At 43.4% G+C, this 18,673-nt stretch overlaps 1 protein-coding gene across 1 annotated transcript; it reads right to left on the reverse strand.

Moving 5' to 3' along the window:
- Positions 1-16,065: 16,065 nt before the first annotated feature.
- On the reverse strand, positions 16,066-18,489 carry LOC310710486 (uncharacterized protein). Its single transcript, XM_083511362.1, has 3 exons — positions 18,085-18,489; positions 16,916-17,047; positions 16,066-16,307 (listed from the first exon to the last, which is right to left on the reverse strand). Exons 1-3 carry the CDS (start codon positions 18,134-18,136, stop codon positions 16,150-16,152), a joined length of 342 nt encoding a protein of 113 aa, XP_083367488.1. The 5' UTR covers positions 18,137-18,489; the 3' UTR covers positions 16,066-16,149.
- Positions 18,490-18,673: the final 184 nt, after the last annotated feature.

The raw sequence follows: 18,673 nt of genomic DNA on the forward strand, positions 1-18,673 counted from the left end.
TATCAGGCCCTCTATCACTGTTTGCTGGTCTTCTTCCACCCTCCAAAATTTACAGCCCAGAAGCTCCTGGTCTTACCCAGTATTTTCAGCTTCTTTTCCCCTTCATATAGCCTATATCAATCTCCCTTGCCTAGCCCACAACATATCCCCTCCCAGATTTGAATAAAGAATTCAAGATTTCAGCTTCCCACTCAACTGGGGAAAGGAAAACCAACAGGAGACAATATTCAAGGGAACTGTCAGAACAAGAAAGCAGGCAACTGATGGAGGAAGAGGCTGACATGGATTTATTGGCTAAGAAGAGATGCCTTAGGCTTCCAGGGGTGAAGATCTGGTCCAGTGTGGGGTGGGAAATGATGAAAATAGGGATTACATACTTTCTTAGACATCCTATAATTTTATACTGGAATTCAAAGCTCAGTGTTGAAATTGGATGAAATCTTACTGGGGAACTGTGTGAAACATTGAGTTCCATTATAAACTGTCTGCAAAGTGTGATTTACAAAGAAAATGACAAAGGTGGTTCTAGCGAAAGCTGAGCCTGATGAGATTGAAATGGGTCTTGATCAGAATAGCCAATGTGCTGTCCTCCAGAGGTTGCTGAACTACAACTCCCATTGCCTTGGCAGATAGTTATGCTACCTATGGTTGATGGGAATTGTGATTTGAGCGCACTTCGTTGGCTAACCTTGGTCTATATCGGGGTTGACAAGGCTTAAGCAGCCTTGGCCGCTTCACTCCCATACAGATCTCTCCGCAGGCCAGATCGCCTGCTACTTCAACTGCTACTTTTACGGAGTGAAGCTGCACAGCTGTTGCCGGAGAGCGCTGACCTTTTCCTGTGGACAATTGGACTCTAAACAAGTACCCATGAGTAGAACGGAAAATTGGATTAAGAAACATTTTAATTTGGCACTGAAGCGGGAAGGCTCTAAACAGGAAGTCCGCCTCCCGTTTTTTGTAAATAGATTGAAGCAAAAATTTTGTAAGCTAAAGTCTGGAAAGTCGTATATAAAGTTCTAAATTTCCTTCATTTATTACCACCAAAACCCCTCTTGGAAGCAGGAGAAAAGAGGGGGAATTTTTGACTGTTTAAGCCTGCAGGAGAGAGAGTAAAGAAAGATAAATTTCCACCGTCTCAAACCTGGGAACGGGGTGTCAGAGACAGAAATTTATGGGGAAGTTCATCACTGTGAATGGAACGTCTTTTGACAGATAGTAAAAAAAGAGAAACAAATTGACTCCAATGTTGCTTCTTGCAATCAAAAGAAACAAAGTATTTGAAAAGTGAAAGTAATTTTCTTTTGTTGGTCCTGCTTTCAAAAGATGGATACAAATAGAAATTGTCTCCTCTAGAGGGAGCTTGTTAATTTGTTGCCGGAGTTGAACTGGGGACCTCACAGCTGTAAGATTAGGATCGTGAGACCAGACTCTAACCTTGAATAATAATGTGTTTACAAGAAGTCTTGGTGCTTGCTTTTTGCAAGACAAGTGCTTTGCTGGAGCAGATGCATGAGAAGATGGATTTGATGACTGTTGCAGTTAAAAACTTTGGACAAACGGCGAATACCCATATAGAAACTATTCAGGAACCAGCCCAGGAACCTGTTTTGACAGGGCAAGCGCAAGTGCAGAAGAAAATGGAGGAGGTTGCTGTTGACCCTCAAGTAACACAAATGGAGAGATCTGAGGCCTTGCAGGAGTATAAGCCGCTGTTCTTGAAGTTTGAATCTGGAGTGGACCAGGGGGGGGGTCTGGAGTTGTATGGGCTCTTAATTTTGGAAGGACTTTGAAACATGCTTTTAAATACTTTCTGGATTACAGTGCTGACTGTGGGGAATGTGACTGTGGGGAATGGGCTGATCTGTTGAGGAAAGATGGAGATATTTTTGGATTGGAGTCCTCCCGAGACCTACCCCCAATGAGAAAGGAAAGAAAATAAGAAAAAGATCAACAAAAACAAAGTAAAGGGCAGGTATAAACAAGAAGAAGATCTGCAGAAGGGACATGGAAAAGACTTAAGAGCCTCGGACATAAGAACACCAGGTTGATGGATTAGATGGACGGAATAGAAAGGACTGACAAAACCCGAGACCAGGAAGAAGAGACGATGGATGAAGATTGGAAGAAAGTTTTAAAAATTTATTTAGAAAAGTATCGTAAAATTAATGAGTATTAGAAAAATGTTGGAATGAAATTATTTGGCTTTAGCAGAAATGTTAAAAAGAATTATGTAAGAATATGTTATGGTTAAAAGAATTTGGTATATATAAGATTTAAGTTTTAAGTTTTAGGGTTTTTTATGGTAAGATAAGGTTAAAATAGATTAAGGTAATTTAATGACAGAATATTGTGAAAGATGGAAAGGATTTGCTGAGATAATTAACAACTAGAATACAAAAAGGGAGGTGTGAGGAGGTCGATGAAATAAGTTAATGAAAGTTAAGGATTTGGGAATATTGGATTTGTTTTTAAACTTTTTTTATTTTTGCTTTTTGATTTTGATGTATTGTGTGATTTGTAATTTTTTTTTTGACTTTGGTTTTTATTGATCTGTGTTGTTTAATTGTTACCTTTATCTACTTCTTTCCTTCTTTTTCTCTTTCTCTTGTTTTTTCCTTCTTTTTTCTTTGTAACTTTAAAATTCTCAATAAATATCATTTTAAAAATAAATAAATAAAATGTGTCTCCTTTTTTTGGGGGGGGTTATTGGATTATTTCTATTTTTTATGTTATATATTGTCATTTTTAGTGTGAACTGTCCTGAGACCTCTGGGTTCAGGGCAGTATATAAATTCAATAAATGAAAAATGAAATGAAATATTACGGAACCACATTTCTTCAGAAAGTACACTGGGTGAATACCATGTTGAGACAATTGGGGTTTGGCTCTCTCTCTCTCTCTCTCTCTCTCTCTCTCACACACACACACACATGCTTTTCCTGTTGCCTCCTGCCCTTGCCTCCTTTGGGGGTTCACACAAACTTCTGCTTCCTGAGTCAAAATAAGTCCAAATGAAAAAATGAAAGTGTGTAGAATATAACAAAAAGGGATCTCAGGTACTGCCTGATTTTATGGTCAATGGCTGTAGTACTGTATTGCCCCCCACGCACCTTCAGGCTGGACCATTCAGACACAGGGGTGGGTGAAAGTCCAATGAAAGCCTGAGCCAGTAGGCCCAGGCATAAGACAGTTTTAAATCATTCTAGCTGACCTCCTGGCTCACTCCAATTTGTACTTTCAAAGGCACTTCCAGTTAAAAGGGTCTATGAATACAGTCTACCCCCCCCCCCCACAAAAAAACCTCATAACAACAATAATAAGGTGTAATGAGCAACCTGGGGGTACTCAAGGGTATGCAGTACCGGCACCATTTTTTTTAAAAAAAAAATAGAAGTGTGGCACTTCCTATAATGATTTCATGGTGAGTACTGGCACCCTTTTTTTCTATATAAAGGATAAATACCAGAGAGGGGTACAACACAAAAGCTAACATGAACAAGCTAACATAACAAATCCTTTCCAAACACCATGCTTGCTGAACTAATATCTTATATTCAACTTCCATATACTTTCCCTCCACTCCACTTCATCTTCTGCTTACTCTACTCAAACTTTCTAGGTGCCCCTTCCAGTCCACCCCACTCTCACTGTTAGAAAACAGGAATTGTAAGTAGAGGACTCCCTTTCTGGAACTCTATGAAATTTCACTAAATGTCCTTCCAGTCTATTCCCACCTCAGTTTCACCACCATGCCCTTGGAGCCAAGCTGTTCTCAACCAGGCACAAAGTCATCAACAACTGGTACATCACGTGGGCATTTATTTCTCTTCCCAGCAATAATGCACAAACAGCAATGCACAAAAAGCAGCAATAGCACATTGACAACGCAGCAATAAACTCCACAACTTTCCCACTGCAAAATACTCCTGCTTGTCTACTCATCTCAGGTGCAACTGTGAAACCCAATACATGTGTTAATTTATTGGTTGCTTTTGGCAGGGCCGAGTCGTGCCTGGAATCAACTGCAGTGCCCAAACTTTTGTGCTTCTGACTCAGGACTTTGCAATTGCTCGAACACCACCGAGTGTTATAATGATGAGACTCAGTGTATAGAGCTTGTTTTTGTTCATGGTGAGTAGCACTACCAGTCAATGAGTAGGAGGGATGGAATGGCTTGCCTGGTTCATACTCTCTCACATTTCTCAGATGAAAATAGGGATGTTCTATTCTACATCAGGAATCTTCTCCCATGTTTGATCTCGCTGCACACAAATATGTCATTACAAATATACGTCTATCACCTTAAGACTTTAACCAATTAGAACCTCTCAGTCTAACCTACCTCACAGGATAGTTGTAAAGATGTGCAAGGAAAAGGAGAATGTACACCTTCCACAGATAAATGGAATCAAATAAGATTTTAAATGTAAGCTGCCTTGAGCCCCTGTCAGAGAAAAAGTTGGATGATAATGATGATGATGATAGCAATAATAATAAATAATAATAGAAACTGTGAGAATGATCAGAAACATACCAGAGAGTAAATCCTATTGAACCAAGTGGGACTTACATTTGAGTAAAAATTCTTAGGGTTGCAGTGTAAGACTGCCCAATCTTTACCCATTTACATGGGAGTAAGCTCCATTGAATACAGTGGGCCTTATTTCTTAATAGACAATATAAGGCTCCATTTAAAATAAAGGAATAAACACACCATGCTTTTCCTAAAAAGTGGCTGGCTGTTGAAGAATCTAAAGTAGATTGGTGACATTTTCCTTCAAAATGATAGGAAGGGCTCTGAATGCCAACTTCGCCATTTTCATCATTTGGTGCAGGTATTATATATTCAGTATAAACAGGACTCCATTTCTGCACTTAGACCCACCCACCCACATAGAGAGAGCTCTTTTAATTATTGTCTGATATGCAGAGTGGAGGAAAAAGGAAAACTGGGGCATTCTGGGATCAAATCAGAAAGCGAGATAGCTTCTGTAATTCTGGGGCTGTCTGTGGCAGATTGGGACACTCAGAGGTTATGCAGGTTGGGTGTATGACGAAAGACCGAGGAGGAGTGCTGGGCCAGCCTCCTGTGTGCATATTGGAGGTTGGGAAGCTTCTCCCCTCCTGTGAAAATATTACTATGTCAAAATCCCCTTTGTGATCAATGTATATAGATGAAGCTATGGGTTTCTGGAGGTGGTTATGAGAAGACAGAGATGAATGATATAATGGTTAAATTTCGTGAAAACTGTTTTTAAAATAGTATTTTAACTAGCCTTCTGAAGAAATCTAAGCAGCCATGGAGCCCAGAACTGAATGCAAAATTTGTGAGCATTAAAAAAAAATGGATTTCTCCCCTAAATTTAACCTTCTGTGTCATATTCATTTCATGATGTGTTTCTGACATGCTTTCTATCCTTGCATGATACAGTTAAAATATCTCTCGAGAGTTCACACACAAATGCACACCCATTACCACCCAGGTGCTCATATGACCATGATTCTTTCTCTTTTCTAGATGACCGTTCAGTTCCTGCTGATCTCATCAAAGGCTGTGCAACAACAGATTTTTGTGCGTTGGCCATGAAATCAGGCCACAGTATAAATTTTTAAGGCACTTTAACACAAGCAAAATGCCATGATCCTCTGCTTTCTCAGAGCAGCTCAACTTTGAAGGGCATTTAGGAGAGAACAATGTGTTCTTCCTTTTGGATCCCACTATTTTCAGCATCAGTGGAGGTGGAGGTTGCTTGCCTGATGGTGGGAGTGCAGAGTGAATGGGATTCACAGGACTCTTGAGTCCTCTATTTAACATTTAGTGGATGGTGAATGGGATGCAGGGGATAGAGAAGCTAATCTAGAAATGTGGGACTTGGGGACTCTGGTTCATGATAATATGGTATGTGGGTTCTCCTTTGTTCATAATCAAAATAAATTGGTGTGGCAAATAAAAACTGTGTTCTGGGTTGATCTTTGTCAAATATAGAATATATTACATACTCTCTCTCTTGCTCGCGCCCGGCCCCTGAGGAGCGTTGGCGGCGCGGCTGAGCTGCCCGCTAGCTGTGCCAGCACTCTTGAGGCCCGTGCAGGCCTGAGGCCTTGGCGCGGCCTGTAAACCAACCTCGGAGGACCTTCCTGACTCATCGGAGTCCTCCATTGTGTTTTGCTGCGCTTGCCTCCCGACTGCTTGCTGGCCCTCTAGTGGCCGTTGGGAGCTATTGCGGCTGTCTGCTCGCGAGCTCCCCCAGTGGCTCAGTGCTGCACTGCAGCTGTCCTGTTTTATTGAATAGGCCAATGAGAGCCACCTTCTGGTTGACCTATGCATTGCAGCTTCCTATAATTCACTTGGTATAGGTCCACCTGGTGGCTTAGCCTGGTATTGCACCTCCTCTCATTGTGGAAAGAGATATATAAATAGGAATTGTTCCTTGAATTTTAATTTCAGTTGTATTTATTCCTTTTAGTTAGGCACACGCTATTTAATTAAGTTTATTGGTTCTTTAAAATAAGTCGCTAGTAGGAACAACAACAGTACGTCAGTATTGGAAAGCGATTGGGCCAGCTGTTGTCAATTCCTCTCCAAAGTTGAGAGTTCTTCTTGGTTTATTAAGTGCGCTTCCTTGACTTTCATTTGTCTTTAAACTAGCAGGTATGGCTCCAAAGAAAGCTTCAACCCGCACTGGCCCATCTCTTACCGCAAAACGGCCTATTAGAGGCCCATCGCAGGCGCTGCGCTCATCGGCTCCAAGACAGCCAGTGGGGCGGGTACAGTCCTTGGTGGCAAGCATGGCCGGTGATCCAGAAGCCTTGTCTCGCTTTGCGGTGGATATGGACGGTTTCCTGCAACAATGCTCCAGGCAGCCATCCACGTCTGCAAGGCCGCCTTATCCAGCGGGGGCATCGTCACCGGTGTCGTCTGCATCTAGCGAGGATGGGAGAGAAGGGTTATCAGCTGGGGGTGTTAGAGTTGATTCCCAGTTAACCCAGCCCCATTACCACCTGCTGCTCGTGGCCATTCGCCCAGGCCAAGTCGTTCCTCCAGAAGGGCCTCAGGGTGGAGGAATCCTGTGGCATCTGTAGGCCGCCGGGGCAGGTGTGCCCACCCTCCCGCTGATGTAGAGTCTTGTTCTGGCCTTTCTCAGGTTGTCTCTTATCCACCGGCTCCAGGTTTAGCGCAGCCGAATCTTGATTCTGAGTCTTCATTGGAAGACACCTTACCAGTTCCTGCCAGAAGGTCTTCAGGCGGAAAACGTCGCCGCAGGAAGTCTTCACGGAAGCACACCAAACGGAGGAGGGATGACACTTCTTCCTCTTATTCTGGTATGTCGTCTTCGTGTTCTGATGATGAGGCGGGGAATTCTATGGAACTTTATTGGGGTTTTGGTGAGACAGCTTCGGGGCTCCCGCGGTGGGCTTGGGAACGGAGGGCCAACACTCATCGGGCAAAGTATGGGGCCGTGCAGGAGTGTAGGGATGGTGTGTTGGTACCGGAGGTTAAGGTCTCTACCAATTCTGCCAGAGACATTATCCCAGGGTCGCACTTGGTGACAAAATTGCGGTCCAGAATATTGAACGGCCGTTACGTAGATATGTTCAAATTGGCCCCACCCTCAGAGGATCAGGAGAAGAGGAACTCTTACAAAAAACGCTCTGGCACACCCACTATAGACAGGACATTTGAGCATTGGCTCGACTGTTTCCAGGTCTTCGCTGGTGTAGTCACGGCGGCTTATCCCCGGAGGTCTCTTCATTTGATAGTTTACCTGTCTATTGTTCGCTCAGTTTTTAACAAAGCTGGTGAAAAAGCAGCGATCAAATATGATGAGAACTTCAGGCGCCGTGCAGCCAGGATCCCCTCGGCCCGCTGGGATCGAAAAGATCTCGACGTTTGGACCACTCATGTGGCCCCACTCATTGATAAGAAGGCACAGGAACAGCCAAAACCAAGGACAGGGGGTTTTAAACCTGGTCGTCGCATGTTGTGCTGGGACTTTAATAAGGGGTCCTGTCAGCGTCAGGGGTGCAAGTATGCGCACATGTGTGAAAGATGCAATGGTTTGCATCCCGCATCTTCTTGCTTTGGGGGGCGGCGGCCCTTTCGAGGGGGAAGGGGGGGTTCTCAGCAACCCCCCAAGCCAGCTGCTTCCCAGTCAGCAACAGGAACAGGAAAATAGTACATTGACCTCTTTGGCTCAGACTCCTGTTCATTTGCCGGCCCTGAAATTGTGGTTGCAGTCTTACCCCGACAGGGAGGCTGCTTGTTATTTGAGTGATGGTTTTTCTTTTGGTTTTCGGATTCCGGTAGCCATGCCACCCGTGGCACGAAATCCAGCTAATCAAAAATCAGTTCGTGAGCTACCTTTGATTGCTCGCAAGAAGATAGCAAAGGAAGTGGCTATGCATCGTATGGCCGGTCCTTTTGGTGATCCCCCATTTCCTAATTTGCATGTATCCCCTTTGGGTATAGTGCCAAAAAAGGCCCCTGGTGAATTTTGTTTGATTCATAATCTGTCACATCCAAAGGGTACATCGGTCAATGACGTTATTCCTCCGGAGCTTTGCTCCGTGAAATACGCTTCGCTTGACCAGGCGATTAAGATGATTCGACAGTTCAGCCATGCGGCATTATTGGAAAAATGTGACGTCGAATCGGCTTTTCGCCTTCTGCCAATTCATCCTGACGATTTTTGGCTGTTGGGTTTTAAGTTTGAGGGCAATTATTATTTTGACAAAGCTATGCCTATGGGCTGTTCAATTGCGTGTGCCACTTTTGAATCTTTTAGCACTTTTCTGGAATGGGCCCTCAAGTCTACAACAGGGCTGGGCGGAGTCATGAATTATTTGGATGATTTTTTATTGGCCTCGGCGTTGGACACCGGCGATTGCGCGGTGCTGCTGCAGGCCTTTGCTGACCTTACACAGGAACTAGAGGTTCCACTTGCCGCAGATAAAACGGAAGGGCCTTCGACTCAGCTCACTTACCTGGGTATCCTTTTGGATACGGTTTCTCAAACTTCTAGCTTGCCAAGTGACAAACTGGTAGCCCTCAAGAAGATTATCGAAAAATTGCTTCCGCTGAAGAAGGTTTCACTTAAGCAACTACAGTCCCTGCTGGGACACCTGAATTTCGCGTGCAGAGTGGTGGCTCCTGGGCGCCCCTTCTGTTCACACTTGGCCCGACTCACGTCAGGGCTGAAGGCCCCACATCATCGGGTGCGCCTCTCTAGTGAGGTAAAGGCTGATCTTGGAATTTGGCTGGAATTCCTGGAGGAATTCAATGGGGTGTCATTATGGCAAGACACATTGAACTTGCACAATGACTTCCAGGTACAGTCAGATGTGGCAGGTTCCCTAGGATTTGGTCTTTATTGGAAGGGCCGATGGTGTGCTCAGCGTTGGCCGCTTGACTGGCAGGGAGGAGAGATTATGCGGGACCTAACTTTTCTCGAGTTTTTTCCCATTGCAGTGGCAGTGCATTTGTGGGTTGAGGAGTTCAGGAACCGTCGTGTCTGCTTCTGGACCGATAACCAGGTGGTGGTGACCGTGCTGGCCAAGCTGTCATCACGCTCCCCCAGGGTGTCGGCCCTGTTGCGGTCCTTTGTATTGCATTGTTTACGTTATAATATAGTTTTTTCGGCATGTTTTATTCCTGGGGTGTCTAACGAAATTGCTGATGCTCTGTCCCGTTTTCAGATGGAGCGGTTCAGACTACTGGTTCCAGAGGCGCGGATACGTCCGGAATATTTCCCGGATCATCTCTGGAACCTTGGCAGCAATTAGTTTTTTAGGGAGTAGCGGCATCGGTTTCCCCTTCTACCTTGAGATCGTATATGAAAGCTTGGGCTGATTTTTTGGCATTCATGCGTCAATCCGCCAGCGAAATAAAAGGGGTTCCACCCACTTCTTCGCAGGTCTTAAGATATTTGGCGCACTTATTTCAATTGGGACGTGCTGCAAAAACTATTAGGATGCAGGCAGCCGCTATAGCATTTTTCAGTAAGACATTTTATGATAAGGACCCGTGTGCAAAGTTTGTTGTTCGCAAGGCCCTGGAAGGTTGGGGCAGACTTTGTCCTTCACAGCCAAAAAACAGACTCCCCATTTCATTTGATTTGCTGAGTAGGATGCGCAAAAAATTACGGGGAGTATGTTGGTCTCGGTATGAGGCTTGCCTATTTTCGGCCGTCTTTTCTATCGCTTATTTTGGAGCCTTAAGAGTGGGGAAACTCGTGGTCGAAGATCATGGAGACGGTAGTTCCAGGGGCCTTTTTATACAGGACGTGCAGTTATCCTCTGTCAAATTGCGAATTACAATTAGGCATTCAAAGATGGACCAGAGGGGTAAGGGGGCCCTTATCCGTCTTCCTGCTACAGGGGAAGCAGGCCCTTGCCCGGTAAAAGATGTTAATAAATACCTGGCGGTGCGCGCCCAAGGGGATGGGCCTCTGCTAAAGCACGAGAATGGGTTGCCCTTGACTAGACACCAGTTTACAAAGGTGATGCGTAAAGCGATCCTGGCTTGTGGTGGTGCAGCCCAAGATTTTGCCCCCCATTCATTCAGGATTGGGGCTGCAATGACGGCAGCCCACTGGGGCTTGTCAGCCGCCAGAATAAAGAATTTGGGTCGGTGGAAATCAAACGCCTTCAAAGGTTATGTTCGCTGACATTTGGTGTCTTACATGGTTTTTTGTTCCTTTTTATCAGGTTTAGCGGTGATCCGCATTTGGATGGTGGGGCACAGTATCGTCCATTGGGCTGGCGTCGCAGCACGGCAATCTGGATTGGGTCCAGATTTCGGCCTTCCTCCACATATTCGCTTGTCGTGGCTGTCCAGACGTGGGATGCGCTGGTCGGGGTTCCTGCCAACTATCCGGAGGCAGTTGCTCTTGGAGGGGCCGCCAGCTGCTATTGTGGTGCAGCTCGGTGAGAACGACCTGGTGCCCATGGACTGTTTGTCACTTCGTGCTGCAATTTTGGGTGACCTGGAGACGCTGCGTGCAATGGTGCCGACAGCAAAAAAAAATTGGTCAAAGCTTTTACAACGTTGCATTTGGAGGGGCAGTCGTTGCCCGGCGGCCATTGAAAGGGCCAGAAAATGCATCAATTCTGCTGTGGTTAAAAAAGTTTTGGAGTTTGGTGGCGATGCAATTTCCCACCCCGAGATTCTTTTTGAGAGGCCATCCTTTTTCCGAGCTGATGGCGTGCACCTTTCCGCTTCAGGGAATGAGGGTTGGATTGGTGCGGTGGTGACCAAGCTGAGGTCTTGGTTGGGGCTGTGAGTGGTTTGGTGGTGAGCTGAGGGCTCCATGGCGGTTAGGTATTGGTTAAATTGGTGCTTGGAGGGATAAGTGCCTATCCCTCCAAATGATGCGAAGGGAATTCCGTTAAAGGAATCCAGGGGCTTGCCATTCTTTTCATCCTTGTCCCCGGAGTCGGACCTGGGCCGTGCAAGCCCCACCGGAACATGAGGGTGAGAAGAGAGGAACTGTTACCCAGCTTCATTTTCTCACCCAATACTTGTTTCCCACGCTGGCTTCCGTTGGTGTCCGGAAGGGCCAGCTCTGTCCTAGAGGGCAAGGACAGATAGTCGGAACCAATGCCTAAGCAACCACTCACATTTTTTGTATTTGAATAAAGTTGTGGCCAAAATTATGCCAAAAACCTTAAACAAAAAATCACGTGTGAAGTGTGAATTTTTTGGTGGGTGGCACTGTGGGACTCAACACGCAAAGCATGTTCTCCATAACAGAGAGCACGTGTTGCGGTTGGGAAAACAGGCCACCCTGTAGTGACTAGGCAAATTTGGAGGAACCCAAGCCTTTAAGTGGTTAAATTGGGTTGCTGGGGAGTTTTGATTGTTGCCAAATTCGGAGGAGGGGTCAGAGTCTTTAAATACAGGGGCCAGACGTTGGACGTTCTCTTGGCCGTTTTGCATCGGATCACCAGCCCTCCCTCCCTTTTATAGGGTGGTTTTTTGTTTTGCTCGATTGACCTTGCTATGCCTGTCATGGGGTCGTCCGCCTTGGTGCGGGGGCCTGGTAGGAATTTTGCCATCTGGCTGATTGGCTGGTGCCATTTAGTTTTTTGCCTACTGGGTAGCAAATCATCACAACTTGTAAGGTTGGCGGTTAGGCATTGGTTAAATTGGTGCTTGGAGGGATAAGTGCCTATCCCTCCAAATGATGCGAAGGGAATTCCGTTAAAGGAATCCAGGGGTTTGCCATTCTTTTCGTCCTTGTCCCCGGAGTCAGACCTGGGCCGTGCAAGCCCCACCGGAACATGAGGGTGAGAAGAGAGGAACTGTTACCCAGCTTCATTTTCTCACCCAATACTTGTTTCCCACGCTGGCTTCCGTTGGTGTCCGGAAGGGCCAGCTCTGTCCTAGAGGGCAAGGACAGATAGTCGGAACCAATGCCTAAGCAACCACTCACATTTTTTGTATTTGAATAAAGTTGTGGCCAAAATTATGCCAAAAACCTTAAACAAAAAATCACGTGTGAAGTGTGAATTTTTTGGTGGGTGGCACTGTGGGACTCAACACGCAAAAGAAATGGAAAGAGAAAAAGAAGCTAGAATCAGGGTGAAAGAAAGCAAACAAGAAAAAGAAATGTTACTTCTCAAACTGAGGAAGATGCAGCTTGGGGCAGAGTTGCCCACACTACAGAGAAGTGAGGAATTTTCCTCAGTGGAACAGAGGGATAAAGACATAGAACACTTTTTTTGTTGGTTTGAAAGGATTTATTGCCCCAAAGTAGAGAAAATTGAAATCACGTCACTGACTAAAAATGCTAAGTTGGTTAAAGAAGAAAAATCTGTCAGAAATCATGTCCCAAACCCTGAATCAATTGAACACAGCCCTGTGCGTTGGCTCCTCAGAGAGAGAAAGGGCTGGGTTTAAGGGTTTAAGTTGAAGAATGACAATGGGAGAGTGTGGTAGATCACTGCCAGTTTTTGATACTGGATAGTCATGGTTTAGTCATGCTGGCCACATGATCTGGAAAACTGTCTGGGGCCAAATGCCGGGTCCCTCAGCCTGAAAGCGAGATGAGCCTTTGACTGGACCTAACCGTGCAGGGGTCCTTTACCTTTACCTATACATATATAGTTAGTTCCTTTATTTTGGGGGGGTTTCCTTTTCCCCTCAGGCTTCCCTAAATGTAATACATAAATTCAAAGATTCCTGTGCTTTTGTGTTTCCTGTAATAACATTTGTACTTGACCAGGAGAAAATTCTCAAGCAATGGGATAGCTCAGTTGGTAGAACATGAGACTCTTATAATCTCACAGTAGTGCATACCACTCAACTGTCCCAAACTGAGCAGGACTTCGCAGATGAACAGATGCCCCCTGCTTCTGTTTAAATGACCCGCTTCTGCAACCTCACCTCCTCCTTCTTCTCGTGGGTGGCCGGGGCAGTTGCAGCCATGACCTCCTCACGAGAAGACCTATGGCCAAGGCCTAGCCATGGTGGAGGTGATGGCAGAGAGACAGCTGGTGAAGGTAAGGTGGCGGGTGGTGGTGGCGGCTGCGGAGGATTAGGGTGGGGCAGGGATGAGAAAGTGCAATTTAGGGCAATTTAGGGCAGCGGGGGGCTGGGAGAAAGAGCAAGGATATCAGGTGATGGGGTGCAAGGTGTATTTGTCCCGCTTTCCCACCAAGAAACGTTGGATGGTATAGAAAAAGAAGTGAAAAAATGAGTGAGAAGGAAAAAAAGAAAAAGAAAAAATACTGTAACATTACCATGTGTTAATATACAAATGTGTATATTTTCATTATCCTAATGCACATATAATTGTCAGTAGCCTAATATATTCTGTGTAAACTCAATCCAAATATCATTGAATTTATCCAAAGAAAATCTATAAGCTGTCCGTTCATATGTTACCAATGTTGTCATGTTGTCCAGCCATTGATTGAGGGGAATCTATCTCTGCTCTTCCAGAGTATCAGTCTCTTGGCCACCATTAGGGCACATAGAATCATTTTTTTTAAAATGATCTTTATTGGTTTTACAAGTTTTACAAATTTCACAATCATAATACATATCTTATTTCTTTTAACCTTTATCTATCAAGCTTGTACTTCCCTTCCTCCTCCTTCTGGTTTCTCTGTTATCTTTACGCATTTGTTATATTTACATTCTATGTAAACTTAATACTATAGAATAAAAATGTCTAAGTTTTATTAATGTACAACCTTCATTGTTGTATTAGATTGTTTCAATTCTCAAAGTCCAACCAAATGGTTTTTAATAAACATTATGAGGTCTGTTTCAATCCTGTGAGTGTCTTTATTTGTGTACAGTTCTTCTCTATGTATGTTATAAATTTCATCCATACAATCCATTTTTGCTTTCTTGTTTTCAATTTCCATACAATGGGTATATAGTTCAAGAGCATAGTCACTTCTGAAAATCTTAATTTTTTGAGTAGTGTCTTTGGGAGAAAGTGCTTGTGTCCAGCACTTTCTCCCAAAACTTAGTAAGTGTAGGACACAGTAAAAGCATGTGTTTCAAAGAAGCATTGTCAATCATACATCTCCAACCAAGAGATACATTAGACAGACTTTTCTTATACAAATGCAAGGGAGACCAATAGATTCTAAGAAGGATTTTCTGTTGTATAATTCTTAGATTAAGATTCTTAGATTAGATTCTTAGATTAAGATCCATTGATATGATACTGAAGCCAAGAAATTTTCCCACTATCTAGGTAATAGTGAGCATTCCAATTCTTTATTCCAATCATTTCTTAAACTCTGCATATCAAACTGATTTTCAAATTAATTATCCAATTGCTCCAAATTTCAAGTGTCTCAGATGCTGTGCAGGTAGTCAGACCAAACGAAGTTACTAAAATATGTTGTAGCTGCAAGTATTGGCATTGGACCACCTCTGATAGATGGTATTTGATGTATGTATTGTACGTATAGAAGTCTTCCTCATCTATCAGTTGGTCCAAGGTCAAGACACCCATTGTCAGCTGCATCCCATTGCTGACAGAGGGGGAGAGCGTGGAGAGACAGTAGGAGGTAATTATGTAGGAATGCAGAACGAGGGAGGAGCAGCCTAGTTGCAGTAGAAGCCTAAGCTCCGAAAACAAGAAGAAGAGGGGAGTTCAAGGGGGAAGACAGTTTAAGCTCGGACTCAGAGGGAGGGCCACTGGAAATAGCCCATCCCATGATGCATAGGTGCACAAGAATTAATGAGAGGCGTGAACAGAAAAGGAAGCGAAAGTGGGGCTTTAAATGTGGGAATAGGAAGGAGCGGAACTCAGACTCAGCAACAGCTAATTTGGAAGCAGACACTGAGTGACTGAGCTCCAGAGTGATTTGTGTGTTTTGAGCAATAAACTAAACCTGAGTTAATTACTGCTAGAGTTGTCTCGCTTCTATGGGAGAGACCCAACCATTACACCCATTATCGCATAGTTTTTCCATATTACCATTCCTCTCCGCACATTATTGAAGTAGGATTTAGCATGTGAAAATGAATTTATTTTTATTAGCTAATATATTCCATATCTTTCTAATTGGCTTGTTTCAAGAGTTGTAGGGACTTCAAATATTTTGATCCTAATACTATCCACCCAAATAAAAGTGTTATATACTGTGTGTGTGTTCTAAGGTTGCCCAACTGAGGAGATTATGACCATCTCCGATATTTGATAAATAAGAACGAATGTATAATTCCAGTCTTGGAATTCCAGATTTACGTTACTGAAAGCCACTCAGATTTCTTTGAAATATGGACTGGAATATACATTTCCTAAATCAATAAGATAACTCATAATTACCCATTGTTTTTCATTCTAAAAACAGTGCCCTTCATCACCACTGCCACCAAATATTCTTAATTTGATAAATGCAGACACACAACACAGTTTTGATTTGCTTCACCAATTTATTTTGATTATGAACAAAGGAATTTTTTACACATATCCCATGTTTTGATGAGCCAAAGACCCACATTTCTACTTTAGTTTTCTATTCCCTGCATCCCATTCACCAAATTGAAGCCTCAGGAGTCCTTTGAATACCAGTTGCTCTGGACTCCCATGTTCAGACAAGCAACCACCACATCCTCTGTTGCAGAAAATAGTGGAATCCAAAAGGAAGAAGACATTGCTCTCTCCTAACTACCCTTAAAAGCTGCGTTGGTTTGGTGAAACTAGAGTTTCACCGCATCGTGCTCGTGTTATCTTGCCTGAAAAGTACTTGTTAAGCACTGATGTCTTAGCGAATTTACAAAAATCTGGTGATGCACAGCCTCTGACGACCTTATCAGGAACTTCACTGTTGTCTAGTAAAGAAAAAGAGACAAGGTCAGATGAGCATCTTGGAAGCAACCTGTGTTTGTGTGTGTGTGTGTGTGTGTGTGTGTGAGAGAGAGAGAGAGAGAGAGAGAGAGAGAGAGAGAGAGAATAGGAGCATCTTAATTTTTAACAAGTATGTTGAGCAAGTATAGAAATCATCTGAAAATCACCACATGAAATGACTATGAGAGAGGCGTTTAAAAGTTAGAACAAAAAAAGTCTATTTTTTCTTCTTCTGGGGCAAGGGCTCATCTTCATAAATACTGCTTTCCAGATCAAGTCTCCATGGCTAATTTTACTTCTTTTAAAGACTGGTGAAAACACTCTTTTAATAAATTTTTACCTGTAATTTAACAAACAGACTATTTCTCTCACCTTCTCAAACCCCCACCCCGTAAATATACATACTCATCTATATACATACAAAGCAAATGTGATTTGAGGTGAGTTATGTTTTTAGGAAAAAGAAACTTTCCCCCAAAGGCACAATAATCTATTTTCTGGAAGGAAGCCACAAACAGAATGAAATAGTAACACACACACACACACACCCCTGTTTCCCCCCTCCCACGCATTGCAAGGCAGTTCTACTTACTATGAACAAGAACAAACTCAATGCACTGAGTCTCCTCATCGTAACACCTGATGGCATTTGAACCCTTAGAAACTTTTGATTCAGCTACACCAAGGTTTGGGCACACCAGCCCATTCAAGAGCCTCGGTGGCTCTGCAAGAAGGAAATACTAAAGTCAAGACATGATTCCAGCCCATTTATCTTTATTCTAATTCCTAGGCTTCAGTTCTTTAATCCTGTGAGAGGGTTGCAATTAATGATGTAGATATTTACACCTGAGATGAGCAGACAAGCAGTACTATTTTTTAGGGGCTGAATTGAGGAGTTTATTGTTGTGAATGTGACTTATTGGCCACTGTTAATTTTGGTGCTTGGTTTATTATATATATAGTGTTCAATCACTAACTACATATACTTATGTAGTGCTTATGACTATGAAATAGACTTAGGTATATAATATTGTTTAAGTTACTATGTTGGAAACCCTCCTCAGATTATGGTTACTATGTAAAGTTTCTAAACAACAGACAAATAAAGAAATAAAGCCTTGGTGTGTATTTGTTTATTTATTAATTATTATTTTATATCTCTTAATACTAAAAAGAGTCTCCTAGTGGTATAGAAAACTCAGAAACTACAATAAAATAAAAATTAATTTTATACCTAAATGCATTACAATGCAATAAAATGTAAAATCTCAAAAAACCAAAAACATCAACATATACTGAAGTGTCTTTAAAGTGAAGGAACCCTTCTGTCTTCAGTGCTCCAATAATAATAATAATAATAATAATAATAATAATAATAAGAAGAAGAAGAAGAAGAAGAAGAAGAAGAAGAAGAATTTATTTATTTTATTATTTCATTATTTATGCCCTGCCCATCTGGCTCTGTTCCCCCAGCTACTCTGGGCAGTTTACAGCATTCATAAAGTATCTCCTAACTTACAAAATGCTACACATCACACTAAGATTCTGCCTCTAATAGCCACAAACTATAAAGTTATTACCTCTGCAGTTCTAACCCATCAAGACGAGTCCCAGGGTGAGCTGGGCTTTCAGGAAGCAAGGGGGAAAATGTTTTGTACACTTGTTGAGTCCATAGCTGTCAACTTACAGATTTGAAAATAAGGGACCAGCAGCCTTGAAAATAAGGGTCCAGCATCCAAAAAAGGGGACCTGCAGCCTCACCTGTTCCAAGCACTCCAGTCTTCCTGTCCTCCTGCAGTCTGGTCAAACTCATGCTGGTAGCTTCGAGAACACTGTCCAACCAACTTTGTAACCAGAGGTTCAACTGAATAGAATCTGAATCACATGCACCACAAGGCCTATGCAGCCTCTACTTAAGATGGCTCCCCAGCCTGGCTTTGCACTGCAAAGTTTGCAGCAGCACGTGCAACAAAATGGCGTCCAGCATTCAAAAAACCCCTCAGCTTGCATTAACTAGCCACACACAAGGCATGCAAGCTCCACCCTCCAGTCGTTCTTAGACTTCTTATTGGGTGAGCAACACAGCCAAGCAACACAGTTGGAGCCTCCCTCCTCCCTGGCTGGCAGGGAGGGAGGGAGAGGAGCTGCTTCCTCTGAAATTTAAGGGACATCATTTAAGGGACGTTTAAGGGACATCTATCAATAGGGGACAGCAGCAGGACATGGCGCTGGGATAAGGGACTGTCCCTTCAAATAAGGGACACTTGACAGCTATGGTTGAGTCATCAAAACTCAGTTTCAATCTATAATTTTATTTTTTTCTCACGGGCAGGTAGGATTTCAGCCTGCA

This window comes from Podarcis liolepis (genome assembly GCF_965112155.1).
Source record: "Podarcis liolepis genome assembly, chromosome: 7".
Classification (NCBI taxonomy): Eukaryota; Metazoa; Chordata; class Lepidosauria; order Squamata; family Lacertidae; genus Podarcis; species Podarcis liolepis.